Source organism: Pezoporus occidentalis, unplaced genomic scaffold (assembly GCF_034315485.1).
Source record: "Pezoporus occidentalis ecotype Australia unplaced genomic scaffold, CSIRO_AGI_Poc_V1 ctg183, whole genome shotgun sequence".
Classification (NCBI taxonomy): Eukaryota; Metazoa; Chordata; class Aves; order Psittaciformes; family Psittacidae; genus Pezoporus; species Pezoporus occidentalis.
The window spans coordinates 2,123,596-2,142,668 of NW_026913673.1; the positions used below are offsets into that span (position 1 = coordinate 2,123,596).

Below are 19,073 nucleotides of genomic sequence, written 5' to 3' on the forward strand. Positions count from 1 at the left end.
TGTGCGGAGTCACCCAAAATTCAGACCCATCCTTCCCTCCGGCAAAAGCCAAACTTTTCCTTGTGCAATTCTCAACACAAGTTCATTTTAGTACCATAGAAGGGGTCTCAGAACACAACTCTCCATCCAATCTCTCTCTCTCTCTCCAGGTCAAACAGGTTGCAGTTAACTGTCTTGAGGATAAAGCACTCACTGAAGATTCAGTGCTCATTTTGAATAAGCAAAACCCAGCAGTTCATGTGCAGGAAACTAAAGACCAAAGCTAGAATTCCTGATACCACCAAATATTAAGGCTTCTCTGTATCACCCAAAAGCAAAACCAGGCAAACAAGCAGGAAAAACCCCACTCTGTAAGTCCCTTCAACACTAAACCTCTATTTTTCTTGCAGCAAAGCTACTGTGGTGTCATTAACACACAAAACTCTCCCTTCTAAACCATAACTGCAACAGACCCAACTAATGTGGACACATTTAAAGGCATGTTTATGACTATCTGGAAGACAGAACCAGTGTTAACAGCTCCTCTTCCTCAGACATAAGCCTTTGCCTACATTGCTTGGCTTGATTTCACACATCCATGAGTTCAGAGCCTTTCTATCACAGTTAAGATATTCTCTCTTCCCATCCTGCCCTTCACCAGGCTCAAGTTATGAGTATTCACATGGAAACACAGTGGTTATCAGCAACATCTACAACCTGTGGCTGAGCTTAAATGCATGCAAGGGTCCACAACACCACAGAAGCCTGTTTTCATAGGTCAGGTGCATGATTCATATCTACCATCTCCTCCCAGGAAAAGGGAAGGTCACAATGGGAAAAGGGAAGGTCACAACGGGAAAAGGGAAGGTCACAATGGATTCAAAGCGGCAACACAACAAAGGTTTACTGGCAAAAAGACACTGGTTAAATAAATTTTATCCGTATGTTGAGAAATGGGCATGATTCTATTTGAAAGCTTTGGAAGGGGTAGTGATGAAAGCACACATTAAGATGAACTCTTACAGTGATCAACCATTACAGTCATTTACTCTCAACAGGACTTTTATGAGATATATTTATATAGTCAATAATTAAATAGAAAACCAAGGATGAGTGTCACAAAAAGAGGAAATAATAAGGCTTTAAGCCCAGTCAGTCCCCAGATACCTTCTAGTCACTGTACCTTTCATTTTTCCTTTTGTTTCCCATGCTGCTATTCTTTATCATAATAAAGCAGTAAGAAAAGTTAATTGCAGATTCCTTGCTTTTGGGAAGCCTCAGACTTACTTCAGCTTAGTACAAAAACAGGGAGGGAAAAGATAAAACGTTTGTTAAAAAGCAGGAAGGGGAAGAGAGATTCAGAGACATTTTGGACTGAGAACATAGGAAAGAGGGACAACACAAAGAGATTTTTTCAGCCTATCCAAATGTAGCAATGGTTTTGCTACCTGTTCTGTTTACCAGGCTGTGATGTGCTGCATCATTCCTTATTTCAAACCACTGGCAATGCAAATATATGCCACAGGCAACAAGAGATAAAGTCACTACAGCTGCACACTGATCAAACCTTTTTCTTAGCTAGAGAAGGGGATGCAGGTAAAAAAGCTGAATGTAACAAGTCAACCATGTTCACATCCACATGAACGATACAGGGAGAACATCCAAAAGTATTGACATGAGACAGTGATCCTAGAGTTTTCCTTTTCTCTTTCAGTTATATATATATATATATATAGTTAAACAGCATATAGGAAAACACTACTATAGCTTTCACCGTGGCCAACAGGAAAATCCTCACAAGTAGAGAAATGGATGCTTTTCAGCTGTTAGATTTCTTCAGAACAGAACACAGAGGAAACGAAAGAAATGGGATTTCTCATTGTGTAACAGCAACAACAAAAACTGAAACCCTTGGCAATTTACACAGTTCTCAAACCTCCAACTTTGCAGTCTTGACCATCTCAATCCCTACTGCAGCAGAACACAGTATCACCTAAAGAAACAAGCAGGACTCCTCAAGCCCTGATGCTACTTGGATACTGTGTGAAATGCCACTGTACTAATATGTTTAACTTCCAATTCACATCCCATAGTTTGGAGGAGGAGAACGTGACAGTCCCGTTCAAGCTTATCCCTGCTGGCTGCCCACCCAGGAAGGGCATTACTTGTTATTACTTCAAGAGGAAAGGAAAGGTGCTGCTTAAGAGCCAGAAGGGCAAGGCAATGATGTTGGTTATGAAATGCCCTGTTCTTTGGAAGGACTGTGTAAAATACGCTGTTAAAAGCCTCCGTGTTAAAAACATTAAGAACAAAAAAGGTCTTAAAAATACAGAGCATCTCTGCCTCTTCTTTTCAGTTCAAAGCTTGGGGAGGAAAGTGTTTTGCTAGAATTAACTACAGGTTTGCTGTAATAAACATATATGACAATGCCCTACGTAACACAGGGCCAACCACAGACTCCAGACAAACGTGACTGCTTCAGGTTTCAAGTGGTGTTTGCATCTCTGGTTTGCATAAAAGGAACAGAGACACTTCTGGAACCTTCACTGCAGAGTCTTTGCCAGCGTCCAGCTTTTGGGCAAAGGAAATCCTGCCACAGTGCAGAGTTCTAACGCTGAGGATCGGGATGTAAACCCGATCATGACTCCGAGTCTGATCCCGAGCTGCTTTCTCGGCTGATTTCGATTTGTAGGGATGGTAAATTATCCAACCGGCTCTTCTTTTGCCGAGACTGTTCTTTTTCCTTTATGAGAGCACCCCAAACCCGCTGGAGCTCTGAGTCGTCCTCCTCTGGAGCTGCCACAGGTTTCTCAGGTTTATCTGAAGTCTTTTCTTGGGTCTTCGGAGCAGACCCTAATCGGGTCCATAAATTACCTGGTCAGATGAAAAACAAACATCTTTTAGGAAGACAGGACTAAGAGGAATGCTGGAGGAAGTCTGAGGAAACCAGGCTTGAATTCATTTAAACTCCTCATCCTTCTCCCACCATCGTGCTTGGCATGGATTAGACTGGATATAAGGAAGAAGTTCTCTACTGTGAGGGTGGTGAGGCACTGGAATGGGTTGCCCAGGGAGGTTGTGAACGTTCCATCCCTGGCAGTGTTCGAGGCCAGGTTGGACGAAGCCTTGGGTGGCATGCTTTAGTGTGAGGTGTCCCTGCCCATAGCAGGGGGGTTGGAACTGGATGATCTTAAGGTCCTTTCCAACCCTGACTATTCTATGATTCTATGGAATTTACTATACTTTGAAGCAGTACTTGAAACTAAAATATGGGAGGTCTTGTTCCTTGCTTCCCATTTGCAGAGAATGATACATGCCACTGCATTCATGACACTTGGTTTAGTGCCCTGGTTTGACCTCAGTTTTAAAGTAGTCCTCTACTTTTAAACATACCTATATAAAACTATTTAAAATACTCAGCTCAACCTACATCTATTTAGATTTCAAAGCTCTGAATGAGCATTTGCTGATTTAGTGAAATTAAAGAACATCCTTTATGGTTTGCTGCTGACACTTCCCTTATACTCTAAACCCAAAAGGAATTGCACCATTACATTTTCTCCATAAAACCAACCTGATTTCTTCTCTCTGGTATCAGAGTAGAGGCCTTTAACATCTGGCTTGGGGAGTCCTAACCGGCTGTGGACATCTGATACGGGCTCTCGACGAGCAGCAGAGGTACTACTTGGAGGTTTAGTTTCTGGAGAATGTGGTCTCTTTCCCAGTCTTTGCCGCACATCTGGGGATATTTTCAAGTGATTAAAATGACAAAAGCCACGCTGCCTTTATTCCAGCTCTACCAGCTAGTTTTATGCTCATTCACCATGTGTACAACTTGAAACTAGACAGATTCCCTGGTCTTTGAAGTCTTTCATACTCAGATTTCAGTCCTGGCAGTGGTGGCAATACAGTGTATCCAAATTTAATCTTTCTTTTTTTCTTGGCAATAAATTTGCCATTTAATGCTTTCAGGTTGTGCTCTGCCCAAGAGATTGTACTCTATGGCTTGCTCCATTTCTGCTTTAGGAGCATAGCACATCTGCATCCAGCATGAGGTAAGATTACACGTAAATCAGTACGCTCCAACAGTTCCTTTCAGATAAGGGACACCTTGCTTTGGACTTCTAATACTGCTTGATATTTTGCAGAAGACAATGAAAACAAGAATACGAGAATCCTAAATATATTGCTATTTGACCCACAGTGTGAATCTTGCCTTCTGAAGTTTGCCTGTTTTAGCTGGATATTTCTTGTCTTAAAGGAGGCTCAAACAAAAAGATGAAGGCAAAGGGAGTTACAGGACTTCAGTGCCAACTTAAACTGTATGAATGCAGAAACTGCTGCTGCACAGAACTCCCTCAGGTTACTTGCAACGGAGCACAGGTGTAAAAGGAAGATATCCCTTTTAATGAGCCAGTCAAGTTCTGCACAATGTAGGAGTTGCTAAGTACCTGATTTTACAGTGCTGTTTGGATGACGCGGCCCACTGTTGTTCTGACGTTTTTCTTCTAACAGCAGTCTCACATCTGCCACCTTCTCTAACGATCCTTTACTGCCAATCCGGTTTCTGATGTTACTGGTTGCTATGCTATCTGCTCGCATGGAATTCCTAAAGAAAATAACAGTTTTCACATCCCTTAAATGAAATGAAACCTAGCACAGTTCTGAAGTCCTCTTGAATGTAACATTACATCACAGAGAACAGTAATATCAGGATCTCTAAACTGAGAAACAGTGGTAAAATATGACTTGGAAGAGCTCATATTCCAGTCAGAATCCAAGTTTAGTAATTATCACATGAATATCTCAGTATCTATTGCAAAGCAAATATTGAGTTTGCCTCCTTAAGGCTGTGCCTCTGTGTCAAAATTCAGAGCAGCTGTGCAGTCTCAAAACTGTTAAAGGACTTGATGTTATAATGAAGTCTAATGAGACTACTGAAGGGACATATTAAAGTGATATCAGTAATCCACAACGTAAGTGATTTTGGTTAATATGCCCATAACAAACAAATTCCTTTTTGTCATCAACACTGAGGGGTTATTCTTCTTTCTGAGGAAGAGGAAGGAGTAAAGGGAAAAGAGAAAGAGCAGTTATTGAGTTATTTCTTCGCGGCCTAGTTATGAAATGCAAGAAGTTAATTGTGCTTGCTTGCATTAATTTCTATTGATTCCACTTTGAGCTCCATCATTATCAATAAGGAGGGTTACAGAATCTGCAAGGGAAGCTGTATGAAGATAGGCTGAGAAAGTTGGGGCTGCTCAGTCTGGAGAAGAGAAGGCTGTGTGGAGACCTCAGAGCAGCCTTCCAGTATCTCAAGGGAGCCTATAGGGATGCTGAGGAGGGACTCTCCATTAGGGACTGTAGTGACAGGACAAGGGGTAACAGGTTAAAACTTAAACAGGGGAAGTTCAGATTGGATCTAAGGAGGAAATTCTTTCCTGTGAGGGTGGTGAGGCACTGGAATGGGTTGCCCAGGGAGGTTGTGAATGCTCCATCCCTGGCAGTGTTTAAGGCCAGTCTAGACGAAGCCTTGGGTGACACGGTTTAGTGTGAGGTGTCCCTGCCCATGGCAGGGGGGTTGGAACTGGGTGATCTTAAGGTCCTTTCCAACCCTAACTATTCAATGATTCTATCTGAAAGATGCTAATTGTAATTAAAAGCCTGTATCACTGTTGGCTGTATTTTGCATTTATTTTTAATATCTACTACAAAATTAGGTTAAGAAGTGAAAAGGGAGCATTGACACTTTGCCTTTAAGCTGCGACAGCTCTGTCACTAACTCAGACTGCCTCTTCACTGATCCTTTTAAAGAAGGAGAAACTTTTACCTAATGTTTTTCAGTTGTGACTCCACCTCGTCTGCATACATTGTCATTTTCATGCTCTTCTTGGGAGAGGGCGTTGATATCATTTTCAGTTCAAGATCATAGTCCATTTCATCAGAGTCAGATGCACTTGCACTTGACCTTCGCGCTGCACTGCGCTCTCGGGACTGCTTGAAAGCTTGCAGCTCATCACGGTACTCTACCACAACTCTGTCATCTTCATCCATAACCTGATCTTCTTCCTCTTCTTCCTCCTCCTCAATAGGCTCTTCGGGAACATTTACTAAGCCTGTAGCAAAGCAAATTACTTCTGATAAACTGAATTTTGTCATTCGTACAAAGTACTTTAATGTGGGGGAATCACTGTAATTAACAATCCACTAGAAGTAAGTCTTTTGTGGCTCTCTAAGGCTGAAGTGAGAACAGAGTGTAATACAGAGTGGCATCTATATTACAGAATAGCCTAAGTGGAAGAAAATCGTCACAGGACGAAAGCAGTCCATGGTGTTCATGACCTCAGAAGCCTGCTCAAGCACAAAGCTGGATTTTGCTTCCATGCACTGCAGGGATCGGATGAAGGACTGATTAAGGCTATTCCCAGCCCTCCATTCCCCAGCTGTGCTCTCACAGGGTTGACATACTGGCATCCATTACCTGAGTGACGATGTTTGTAAGGAGGAGTCAAGCCAACATCGTCCCCAATAAGCGTCCTTTTCTTTATCACATCCCGATGGATTCGGCGGGAATGGTACCTTCGTTTCCTGAAACACCACAAAAAGAATGACATTCCTGTCACAGGAGAGGCACCATGAATGAGCCATATTCAGTCCTGGATTAAGCATACACAGTTAGCACTCACTTTAACATCAGACAGACTTTTACATCAGAAATCTGTCTGGTTTGAATATAGACATTCTTTATTTTCATGGGAAAATGCTCCCCTTGCACAGTCATGTTGTAAAAACATTATTTACACATAAGGAGCATCTCCATGAACCAAACAGAAAGAAAATCCACAAATTAAAACTGTTTCAGACGCTCTCATCCTGCAATATTCCAATTCCTCTATCCAACACTCACCATGAATTGCTAAGAATCCCCTTCATGCCTCCATAGTTGGGATTGCCATACTTCATGTAATACTGGCTTCGCCTTGCAGCTCCCAGCTCTTTCTTATCATCTGGGAAAAACACAAATTAAAGGAGTATTTCCCTTTTAGAAGGTATCTCACAACACCAGCACAAAAATACATAACCCTCCAGTCAAAGACACTGAGGGAAAGCAAGACTACGTGTTACAGATCAGCACTACTTCAGTCTCCTTCTGAAGGATACAGCTTTGCTGACACCACTGGAATTTCTCCTACCACCACAGTTTTGCATCTAGAAACTTGATTCTAGCAAGGCTGAGTTTCCACATATCATTCCACAGAGCATTCCATCCCCCTGTAACTGCTGGAGGCTGTACTTACCTTCCTCATGACCTTTCTTTTCCTTATGAATGTGTCACTTCCCTCATGGTCCAAAAATCATATCGATTTTCATTTTATTCATATCGTTTAACATCTCAACTGTATTTAGAAAGAACTTCCACTAATATCTCATCAGCATCTCTAATTAATTTCTTATTAATAAACCATGAAGTTTACCCCTATGGAGAAGGGCATCATAAAACCTACTCCATAGTATTTGCAAGAATGCCCTGAGCCCAAGATGTAGGTACCATAGTTTTCATACAACTGGAACTGGATTTAACTTACACATTAAATGTGGATTTATTGCAAAATCTTAATACCTAACGATTAGCAAAGAAAGTAACACTTGTGCAAATAGAAAATCAGGTACTTTGAGTCAGGGATTAGTCAACAAGTAAAACTACAACAAGCAAGAATTCATTGTGCTTGTTAAGCTGGTCATTTACCTTTAGTAGCAAATCTCATGAACAGCTTGTTTCCTTTAGCCAGTTTATTGGCAGGGCGAAGATCATTACGCAGGAGAGAATCCTCTTCTACCTGGGAGAGGGCATCCAACTTTGGGGGGCAAAAGAGGTATTTTGGACTCAAAAATAAGATTACTGTTGAATGAAAACGGGTTGCTTAGCGAGCAGCAACCCACTGAGTATTAAGAAAGTTACTTCTCAAATTATGCTCAAATAATTTGCTTTTTTGCTTGACAAACTGATGTGAATTTGTAAGTAATTTGCCCTGAAGGTTTAAATATTTCCTTCTCTTACTTCATAACATTCTCTCATATTATTAAATCCAGTCACTTTCAAATGACACCATCCTAATGGCTGAAATGCAGACAACAAATAACACAACTTGGACACTGAGACTTTTTCCTTTTTGCTTGGTTCATATCTAAATGGTTTCACTAACAGGTTCTCATGCCCTCCTGCAATGACTAAAAGGTTTTCTTTTCCATTTGTATCTGCTTTATGGAAACTGAAATTCAGACTTCCATGACGTACGAGTGTTCACTAAGCCATTCCTAAAGAAATTCTAATCACACCTATTCTGTGTTCAGCCAGTGAAGATTACACCATTTACAAAGCATCAATGTATATGCTGATTCCCACAAATACCTATGGTCATTCTAAACCCTATTTGTCTTTTTAAGCACTGCCTATGCCTGCTATTATTGCTTTTTCATTGCCTCCTCTCAGCAGAAAAGAGCAGCCAGTCTGGCTCTTACACACTGGATGCCCCATCACTCTTCACAAAACACTCTATATTACAAGCTATTCTCACCACCAGCATACCTGCACTCCTTGTCATTTCCCCATCCAATTTACTTTGATCATTAAATTGTGAATTACAAGTATATACAGTTAAAAATGTAATGTTACGAAGGCTTCACAGCAGCCAGAGCCAAACTTCCATCATGGTGTTTTCACTTCCCTTTTGTACTGACCTCAACATCACTTGGATTGTCATCCTCAACCTCGCCTTCTTCCGTCTCATCATCAGAGATTTCCTCCTGTTTTTCTAAGAAGGAAAATAATTGGGGGGGGGGGAATAAACTCCATTTAGCATGTCAGTTATATTTGATTATTATTGCCTACAGTCTCTGAAATCAAAGGGAAGGTATTATCCTTTCTTCTGTACAGCCCAGAGATAGTCAAACCAGTAAATGTCTATAGAAATGTGAAGCACATCTGAACATGGAATACAATGAACCAGGCAGCCACTGCGCCCATAAATGCCCGCAGTAGCACACATGGATTAATTTAATTCTCTGAAAGCAAATGAAGCTATGCTGCATTTCAGGGTATGAGAGATCAGCAAGGCCAAGACCATAAAAGACAAATTAAAGCTTATTTCCTTTAGTTTCCCTTTAAAATGCTGTGAGTACCCACAAGTATCCAATACTACCGAAGTAAACCAGGTGAATATTCAAAAGCTTAGAATATTCTAGGAGAGAAGGAGGAAAAACCCCAAACCACCACCTGACTTCATTTCAAAGTGAAGTAATTGACAAAAGAGTGCACACTTCCAGAACTACTACAATGGTGAGATGCTTATATAGAGTTTTCAGGGTTCTTTTTAGCTCAGAGTAAAAAATACATATTGGGTTGCCCCCCCACCAAGGGATGCACAAGGAATGCACCTAAGCCAGTTACTCTTGTGTATCTGGATGCATCTCACACCTTGAGCTGTAAGTGAACAGTTTGTACTTTATCCAATATCCCACTTTTCCAGCTGAACAGGATTAATTTAGATGACAAGTTTTGTTTTGAGATGTGGTGTAATGATAACACGATGTGTAACTTATAGCCAAGAAGATTAAATACATGTATTTATGATCCATTGAAACAAGACAGTCACTAATCCCTGACTTTGTAACAAGTCTTACTGAAGCGTTATCAACATTTGCTCCAAAGTTAAAGCCACATGGATGGTTGAGGAGCCACTGCATTGTGGAGAAAAGCAACAGGAAAAGGGGATGAATTAGAAGGATCCACATTTGTTCATAAAGCATGATGCATTTTGTTCATAAAGCATGTTTAAAAGACAACCCGTGGAAGAGTTCATAAATACAACATCTCTCTTTGCTTTGTACTGCATGGTACAGTGCTTGGAACCACAGCAATTTATCACACCAGCCTAACAGCAAATTGTCCTAAGGTAGCAAAAGCCTGATTCTTCACTTACACCCATGGAAGTAAAATCAATTCACAATTCAGGCATTCAGGTACCAGATTTAACACCACATTAAGATGTGTTTTTACTGCTCTGCTCTTGTATAACTGACCTTTCAGTGTGCTGCTTTCTTGAAAGCATAATGGCCAGATTTAGAGATGACGTACACAGCGGTGAAGTGATAACCTGTCACACCAGTGCTAACAATAAAGGATGGCGATGCACCAAGAAAGGAATCAACTGTGGTATTTCAAAACCAGGACATTTTCTTACACCTGCTTTTTCCACACTTGGAATTCACCCTTTTACTGCCACAGACTTACTTCTGTGCCACAAGTACCACTACAAATACCGTATCTGAATATGACCCTGTATCTAACACGTTCAGTATCGACTGAATGACTGCTTTTGGTCTAGCTCCAACCCACCTTTTAAGAAGCAGCTTCTTCAAAAGGTTTCCAAGATGAAAGCCTTTTTTAAAGTGGCAGAATACATTTACCTGAAACTATACGACAGAAGCTCCTTCAGTAATTCAGGTTATGCAGTACCCAAGCCCAAGTTTAAAGTTGCACTGATTTAACTGGGTGAGAGCTATATATGCATATCTCAATCTACCTTTCTTGGCTTTTTCAGCTGTCTTCTCTTCATTGTTTTCTCTGCTTTTTGTTTTCTCCTGATCAGGCAAGGAACTCATATTAATTAAAGCCCGTGTTGCTGTTACTTCATCAAGCCAGACCACATTACCTGTGACATATAAAAGCACACACAAAACCATAATGCAGTTTGCATAATCAGTCACATGCACTGCCTTACTGGAAACTGCTAACAGAAGTTCAGAAACACTTTCATATGGTGACATAGCAAAAGAAGGAACCAGATACACCTCCTGCAGGGAAAGTCATTCTTGAACACATGTGGGAAGCTGGAGGACATGCACAACAACTGATTCAAACCAGAACAAGTGAAATGCACAATCATATGTATCAAAGCCTGCTTCCTGAGTGTAGGATATTGGATCAGGATCAGTGCATTTCAAGAGGGGGGGAGAAAAAAGCCTTGATTTTTTTCCCTTTGACAATTTAACACAACCTTGGACTTTACTATGGAATTCTGTTAATCGTTTCCAAAAAGCAGGAAAATAGGAAAGCCTACACTTTGCACTGATCATCATGTCACAGGTTAACCATGTGATTCAGTACATGCCTTGCACATACCTTGAATCAGCAGCTGGTACCAGAACATAACTTATTAGGCCAACTAAAAGCATTTCAAAACCATCAAAGTTGAAAAGAGCTAAAACTGCTTAGAAACAGGTTTTGAATAAAAGCTTTCTGCATTCAGTGCAAATACAGCAGCAAATGTAATTTACTGCTCTGCAGTTAAGCAGAGTGTATTCAGATATCACAAGAACTATGCAGTGTCCCAGAAGAAAAGACTCTCTCAAACTACTTGAACAGACACAGTTTACAAGGTGAAGAACACCCACTTTTGGTGCTAACTTCAATGACTGGCTAATGACTTTCCATTTCTGTATGCCTACCTGCTCTTCACACCTCCATATTCAAAGCCTTTATTGTGTTATGTTCAATCTGAAATACAGAACACCATCTAAATCCACCTCTGCACTAAGACACCACGAGATATAATTCAGAGGGGAATGTGACACCTTCTGCCATGCTGTGACACAAATCTATGCTGAAAGGGCAGTGGTTTTCCTTGTATTTTCACCAGGTAGCTGCCATGCTAACTCATACAGCATGAAAATTAATCAATAATGAAAATGTGTTTTAACTGTAACTGGATAAAGTACTGTTACGACTCTGAAGCCTGCATTTCTGCATTGCAAGCTCACTCTGGTTTCACACTAAATTTACTCACGTACCACTTAAGAATAGGATAATAACACAGAAAAAGGATAAACATCCACCTTAGAAATGCAGCCTCAAATACAGAGTTAAACTGTGCAGTTGCCAGCTTATGCATCACCACAGCAGCTCTTTGGCCACCCTGTGCTCACTGTGTTTCAGGTTTTCTGGCAGCACCTCAAGCTGTCGTGCACAGTGACTCCAAGGTTACCAATAGTACACCATGTATTTTACCTTGCACTGGAACATAATTCCTTCAGGGTCATTCCAAGGAACCAGGCTACTAATTCTCGAGTCTTAGCAATGCTTGTTAATAAATCAGTTTCCAGCAATCCCAATCCAATTGGAAAACCTGCACTGGCTCCTACTTTTCACCTGATTTCATTTACAGCATTTCTAGCCACATGGCAATCTCAGAGCCTTCCAGTTCCATGATCCAGCACCCACCTGGAGCAAACAACTCTTACAGTTTAGTATCGTGAAGAAAACACGGCTGTCAACAACCCTTTATCTTCCTGGCAATCTCACTGCATTAGTACTCCCCAAAACAGCCCTTGCAACACGAATTTACATTCCTTTTCCAATCTATGTAAATCACATTCAGCCTCTGCCTTCTTCCACCCACTGATTTTTCCCTGCGAATGCACTAAATAAATATGGCAACAAGTCTGCTCCTCCGCAGCACAAAACCAACCTGCTTAACTGCACACAGGCATGTTCTCTCACAGTGTCATCTGCTGTGACACTCACAGCAGGTATACTCTGCATGTCAAGATGTAATTTTATACCTTTTCTCCTCCTCTTAGATGCCTGCAAGTTGCTCTGTGCTATCTCCTTACAAAAGCAAATATTCAACCAGATAGCGGGTTTGATTTCCACTATATATTTATAGTATATTATTAATATATTATATTATTTCCTTCTAAACCTTTTTTACTAAGGCAAATGACAAGAAAACTAACACACAAATATCAGTGACTTCGAAAGCCACTAGGACACATGAGGTACAGCTACTACTAGCATTAAAACATGAGTAAGAATTACAGACAAAAGGCTCCGCTTACTTACATGATGTATCATCTAACCACTCAATATGAGCAGGAGGATACTCCTTGAAATAGGCAAAGATGTCCTGTGTACTCATCTCATCCACTCCACAGATGTAAATTGTGTCTAGTCTCACTTTTGGAATTGCTGCACAAATGAAGAGATATAAAATTGGTACTTACTCATATCGAGGAAGCTGTTAAATTAGTAATATATGAGTTTATAAAGCAAACATTTTAAATTAGCTAAATGGAACCTGATTGAAGCAAAGCATGAGGTACACCATTCTAAACACCATCACTTGAATTATTCTTCCACAATGCAAAACTTTGATAAATTAAGAATTAAAAAGAGGTAACATGACAGGCATTGGTAGATGCAGGTACTGCACAGTAAACTGCCTTATAAACTTTACTATTGGTATCACCTAATGAGAGCTGCTATAGGCCACAGGGCTTAGCAGGTCCAACTGGATGCCAAAAGCACTGATCTGCCGTGCACACACTTCCTGGCTGATCTGCTTCTATTCCAACATGCCCAGCTTGCCATCTGAGGGCACAAGCACAAGCAGCCCAGCTTCACTGTGTGTACAGCACAGAAGCTGTTCTCGCTGTGCACAGGACACTGTGTGCTTCACTTGTACACACAAACAGTGCTCAAGGTCTGGTCTGCTCACAGAATTTAAAGGTTCTTAAAGCAGCACTGAGGCAGAAGATGAATCTTGGACATGCAGCACTAGGTAAATAAAGATAAAATTGTCATCTTCTTTCTGGGGTTGATAAAACAAGGAGTGAACTGAGAACAGCCAAACAGCTCATAAAATAACAACTTTAAAAGGTGAAAAAACCCAGAAGTGATTTCTTTCGGCAATAATCTGGGAAAACCTCTGCAGATGCAGGGAATATTATAGGATAAATCAAGTAAAGGGACTGTGAAGGATCTTTTCTTCTTGGCTGCTGGATAAACTCCTACCTTTCTTCATCATGTCCCGATCCAGAGCCACATTCCTTTGGGCGAGATTCACTTCAGCTCGAAAATGAAAGCGCTTTGCTCTTTGCTCCTTCTTCTCAATGGCTTCCTGCAAAATGCACAACAATACATTCAAAACAGGAATCTCAGCAGCATTCCCAACAAGCAGCACTGAAGGACCAGATGCTTAAAATCTCCCAGACAGCAACAATCCATATTAAGAGGTTTATTCATTCTGAAGAGACTTGCGAGTTTCAGAGCATAGAAATCATTCCCTAAAACACCTTTGTGATGCTTAATATTTTTAACATAGGACCAGCAACACAATGGATGCTATCAGGATGCATGGAAAACAAGGCATCTTGGACAACGCTCAGACTCCATGATGGAACAGTAACATTATCTTCTCCTTTCTAACAGAGGTACAGAAGCTGCACTCAAAAATAAAGCTCGCTTAAAACAAACATTTCCCCCATGTGGAAAATTCATGTTTTAAGATTATAGAGATTTTTCCCTGATTTTTAAATATATACAAAATAAAGACTCGTCTCTCTCCGCATGGATTTAGCGACACAAGCTGGAGTGCTGACTACTGACATCTTTAGACTGGCAATTCAGCTTGCTCATGAGCAACAGCTTATGTGGATCTTGTCCAAGTTCTGCAACCAACGGAGAAGCACCTTGCTCTGCAGAACTTTATAGGGTCTGGGATCTTACTAACCAAAGTCAAAACTTGGACCACAAACTGTGCTTAAGCAGAACCTGCCACCAATGACAGCCAAATAAACACAGGGGTTTCACCACTTTTTAAAGGTTGCCACAACAGCTTTGGCCACATCAGAGTTGCATCATTAACGAACATCACAAAAGATGACAGCTTGGCCCTGACTTGAGGCACTGCAAATCCTTTATGGAGCTACAGAACAAACAAGCTATTGAAGCCAAAACCTGATTTTCAGTCTTCATCTGGAACCCTTTCTGTACTCTTTGATAAGTATGAGCTTCACTAATGCAAATGGGAATATGTGATTTGTCAGCACACTGCTGTGGTGAGGATTCATATTGACTAGCACATGTAAAATTGTATCAGTCCTGTAAAGCATATGACTAAATGCTTCTTCTCTACTACTAAATACCAGTTTTAGTGGTCAATTGCACAGTATGAAACAGCCAATTCACTATTAAATGTACAGAGATGAGCTGTAGGGTTAAGTTTCTGAAGTTCCATGGAATTATGCAACTTTCAGTTATTTCAATGCAACAGCTGCTCACATTCTTCAAGCTGTGTCTTAAATAATTAAACAAGAAGATGCCCTTGGAAGATACAATGCAATGAAACTTGATTTTCCTGCCAAGCACTTGTTCTTCCTTCTGTCACACTCCCAAGAGGAAAAGCCACAGCTGACTTGTCTCTTAAGGGTTTGGCTTTGCAGTATCGACTGGCACTGAGGCAGTTGCAACAGAACCATTGTCAGGTCTTGGCACACATGTTTCTGTAACTTAAAAACACCAGTTCTCACAAGTTTATGAGGGAGATCAGGTCCTGATGCAGGCCACAGCTAACAAAAGGAGAGTTAATTCCCGAAGTGTTGAAAACTGCAGCTCTCTGAACATGAAGCTAAGCTTTTGTTCATGCTGGGGAGGCAATAATTCCCAGTAGCAATCACTAGGATGTTGAAGTACGTTGAAGAACCACAGCATAGGAATTACCTTGGAGGTTACATCTATTCCAGTAATGAAACTTCCAGCTTTGTTTTCGTATCTCCTACTAGTGTCCTGAAACAAAGGGAAAATGATGATGAAATCTCAGGGAACACTGAAAGCAACAGACTTGTTATGCTGAAAATAACAAAATCTGGCCATTTCTATGAGAAATACATCCTCTTCTCCTTGAGCCTTACTCCAAGTGACACCTCTAGTACATGAGCAATGATCCTTGCTGATGTCAGTAAAGGTAAAAGCATATGAGCTGAACCAAACTTCCTTTACTCTAAGGATTCATTCGTTTGGCACAATCTAGTTTCTGTGTCTGCTGCTGTGAAGGTTCTTACTTTCTCTCAGCAATGCAGGAGAAGTCATCAAACACATTTCTTAACTAAAACTTCCACAATCTTGGCTTCAGATCTAATTTCCTTGTAAAACACAAAAGACTGAACAGTGATACCCAACTCCTGAAGCGTCAATTTGCAGCTTTTAGTCTCAAAAGTCCAACCACCAAGACACAACCACACTTAAACAAGCAACTCGTTACTGCTGTCATTATTTCAAACCCAATCTCCAAATACCTGCAAGACAAAACGTTACTGTTTTGACACAACCTGACTGATAAAGAGCAAAACCAGAGAATGCTGAGTTCACTAAACCACATAGACCCCGGACCAATGCCCCAGTTGTACTTTCCCTTGTTTGCCTGTGTAAAAACGGCACCTCCTCATCCTGGCACCCTCAGGACCATCATCTGGCAAAAGTCTGGAGCAGGAAGGACACATCTTGCTTTCTTTAGGGGTAAATAGGTTCTTTACATTTGTGCTGCATAGTTATTTTGGCTAAAAGTCCTTTTTTCTACAAAGTAGGCCAGTCTTGGTTTAGAAATACCAAAGGACACACCATGTAACTGCTTTGCTCAGTAACAGTAGCAAAGTTTGTGTGAAGTTGCCAAATGTTTAGTTATTAAAAAGCAAAATAAGTATTTTTGAAGTTCAAAAACCTGCTGTCTAGGGTTGACTCATGAAGCACAAGGAAATACAGAAGGGTGCTGTCTTTTAGGCCACGTATGTGGCACAAGCTCAAGCATGGTGGCAGATCACATAATTAGAGACTAGTGTGTAAAGTAATTCCCATGCAAGTTTTGACAGCAAAAGACGAGTGAGGAGTTTAGAAGAACTCTGACCCATTTTTAGCTATTAAACTTAATCCTACTAAAACTTGTACAGGACCAATTTGGGACAATGAAGTAAGGGGGGGGGGGGGTGGAAAGGAAACACTCAAACCTCACTCATCAGAGCCCCATTCCCAGTGCCTCAACCCGAGTTCCCCCACTGCCACCCCCAGCTTTAGGTGCATCCTGAGATCCTTTGACACTCTCCCACCTACAGCCCTCCCCGTAGTCCATTACTACCCCCCAGATCCTCTTCTCCACCACCTCCTTCATCCCTTCGAGCCAAAGCACGTCCTCTGACGACCTGACCCTTCATTCCCCCCACACCCTCCGAGTTCCCTTTATACCCCCACTCCCTCCACGCACCCCCAGTATCGCTCCTTTTCCCACGAATGTCCCCCCAAACGCCCTTACAGACCCCCCCAGCCGCCGGTCCCTCCATGTCCCCCCCCCAGCCCATACCCACACCTCACACCCCTCACCGGAACGAGCTCCCGCAGCGAGCGCCTCACAGGGACGGTCTCCAGCTCGCCCTCTTCCACCTCCATAGGCTCAGGCTCCGGGCCGCGGGGCTCCGCCGCCGCCTCCGCTTTCACCGAGACCCGCAGGCCCCGCACGGCCGCCATAGCTCCGCCAGGCCCGCCCTGCGCCCGGACACCGAGACGGCGCCACCGCCTAGAACCACCACCGAGACGACGCGGTGGGTAGAGCGCCACACGAGGCCGGCGCCGGGTCGGGGCCCACAGGCTGAGAGGCCATAGAGAGACGGGAACAGAGCGGCGCGCCCGGCGGTCCTCCAGGGCTACGGCGAGCGGGAGGGCTCCGCCGCCATCTTCCCCGCGAAGCGGGATTGGGGCAGCGCGGAGGAGTTATGGCTCCCCGCAGGCTCTGCATCCGCTTGTTCCGGGGCTCAGTTACTCTCTTTAAGTGTATTCCCAACCCAAGGCATTGGGCTGCTTCAAGAGTGAAGCCCCATCTCCCCTTGGCCTGAATAAACCGTATGGGTTTTACTTGTCTCAGTAAAACAAGTTTCTCATTCTCGTTAACACTAATTAGCTCCATCCCCTCACACACAACAAACCCAAATCACATCTTGCTTCTGCCGTGGCACTATTATTTCCCCATCAGGGGCTCCACACCTCGCTGTCAGCAGCGATTACCACTTTTTCCATTACACCCAGTGGTTTCATTACAATTCCTATTATTTTAGTGGAGAAATCCCACCCGGGGTGCTCCATTCCCAAATTCTGCACCATTTCCAACCCAAATCCCACTTTTCTGCGGCTAAAATCTCATTTCTTCAGGTCATGGGGGAAAAAAAGCAAAGATGCACCTTTTCCTCCTTTAGTTTTAATGTCATGAGTTGGGTACAGTGTTGAGCTATGCCATTTACACCAGGTCTACACAGCCTCACCATATGAGCTAGGTCAGGCTTACCGTGCGCAGAGCTGTCTCACCAGGAGCACGACCAACGGGTCCTACATCCAGCTCTGGGAGGGAACAAGCAGGACGTGGAGCTGCTGGAGCAAGTCCAGAGGAGGCCATGGAGCTGCTGTGAGGGCTGGAGCAGCTCTGCTCTGGAGCCAGGCTGAGAGAGCTGGGCTGGGTCAGCCTGGAGAAGAGAAGGCTCCTGAAGGGGAGACCTGAGAGCAGCTCCAGTGCCTGAAGGGGCTGCAGGAAACCTGGAGAGGGGCTTGGGACAAGGGATGTAGGGACAGGACAAGGGGAATGGCTTTAACCTGCCAGAGGGGAGACTGAGATGAGCTCTTACGCAGAAGCTCTTCCCTGTGAGGGTGCTGAGGCGCTGGCACAGGGTGCCCAGAGAAGCTGTGGCTGCCCCATCCCTGGCAGTGTTCAAGGCCAGGTTGGACACAGGGGCTTGGAGCAAGCTGCTCTAGTGGAAGGTGTCCCTGCCCGTGGCAGGGGTTGGAGCTGGATGAGCTTTAAGGTCCCTTCAACCCAAACCTGTCTGAGATTCTATTCCAGCATAAAAGTATCAAAAGCAGCATCTTACACCAGCAGCGTTGTCCGTCCCCTCACCCCTGACCACCAGAGGGAACTCTTGCAACGAGTCCCAACTGCTCGCAGCAGAGAAAAACGCATCCGATGAAACCCCCCAACTTCAGCGGTTTCAGCTGAGAACAGTGGGAGATGGGGTACAACAGTGGGGAATGGGAAGCGGGGGGGAGCAGCCCGTCGTCGAAAGGAGACCTTTTGGTCAGAAAACTCTGTTTTTAGCCAGACAATTACGTTTTTCTGGTTTATAGTCAGAACACTAAATTTCACCATGGTAAGAAACCTCACGATTTATTTGCTTGAAGTCTGTGAACAACTGCACAGAATGAAGGTCTTTTCTTGCCGCTGCGA

At 42.8% G+C, this 19,073-nt stretch overlaps 1 protein-coding gene across 1 annotated transcript; it reads right to left on the bottom strand.

Annotated features, from left to right (window-relative positions):
• Positions 1–868: 868 nt before the first annotated feature.
• Positions 869–17,579, bottom strand: NCBP3 (nuclear cap binding subunit 3). Its single transcript, XM_062615752.1, has 13 exons — positions 17,189–17,579; positions 15,539–15,604; positions 13,832–13,937; positions 12,881–13,006; positions 10,563–10,691; positions 8,719–8,792; positions 7,727–7,835; positions 6,887–6,986; positions 6,461–6,567; positions 5,810–6,095; positions 4,431–4,588; positions 3,554–3,718; positions 869–2,853 (listed from the first exon to the last, which is right to left on the bottom strand). The coding sequence occupies exons 1-13, from the start codon at positions 17,330–17,332 to the stop codon at positions 2,618–2,620; spliced, it is 1,806 nt and encodes a 601-aa protein (XP_062471736.1). The 5' UTR covers positions 17,333–17,579; the 3' UTR covers positions 869–2,617.
• Between the last annotated feature and the right edge of the window lie 1,494 nt (positions 17,580–19,073).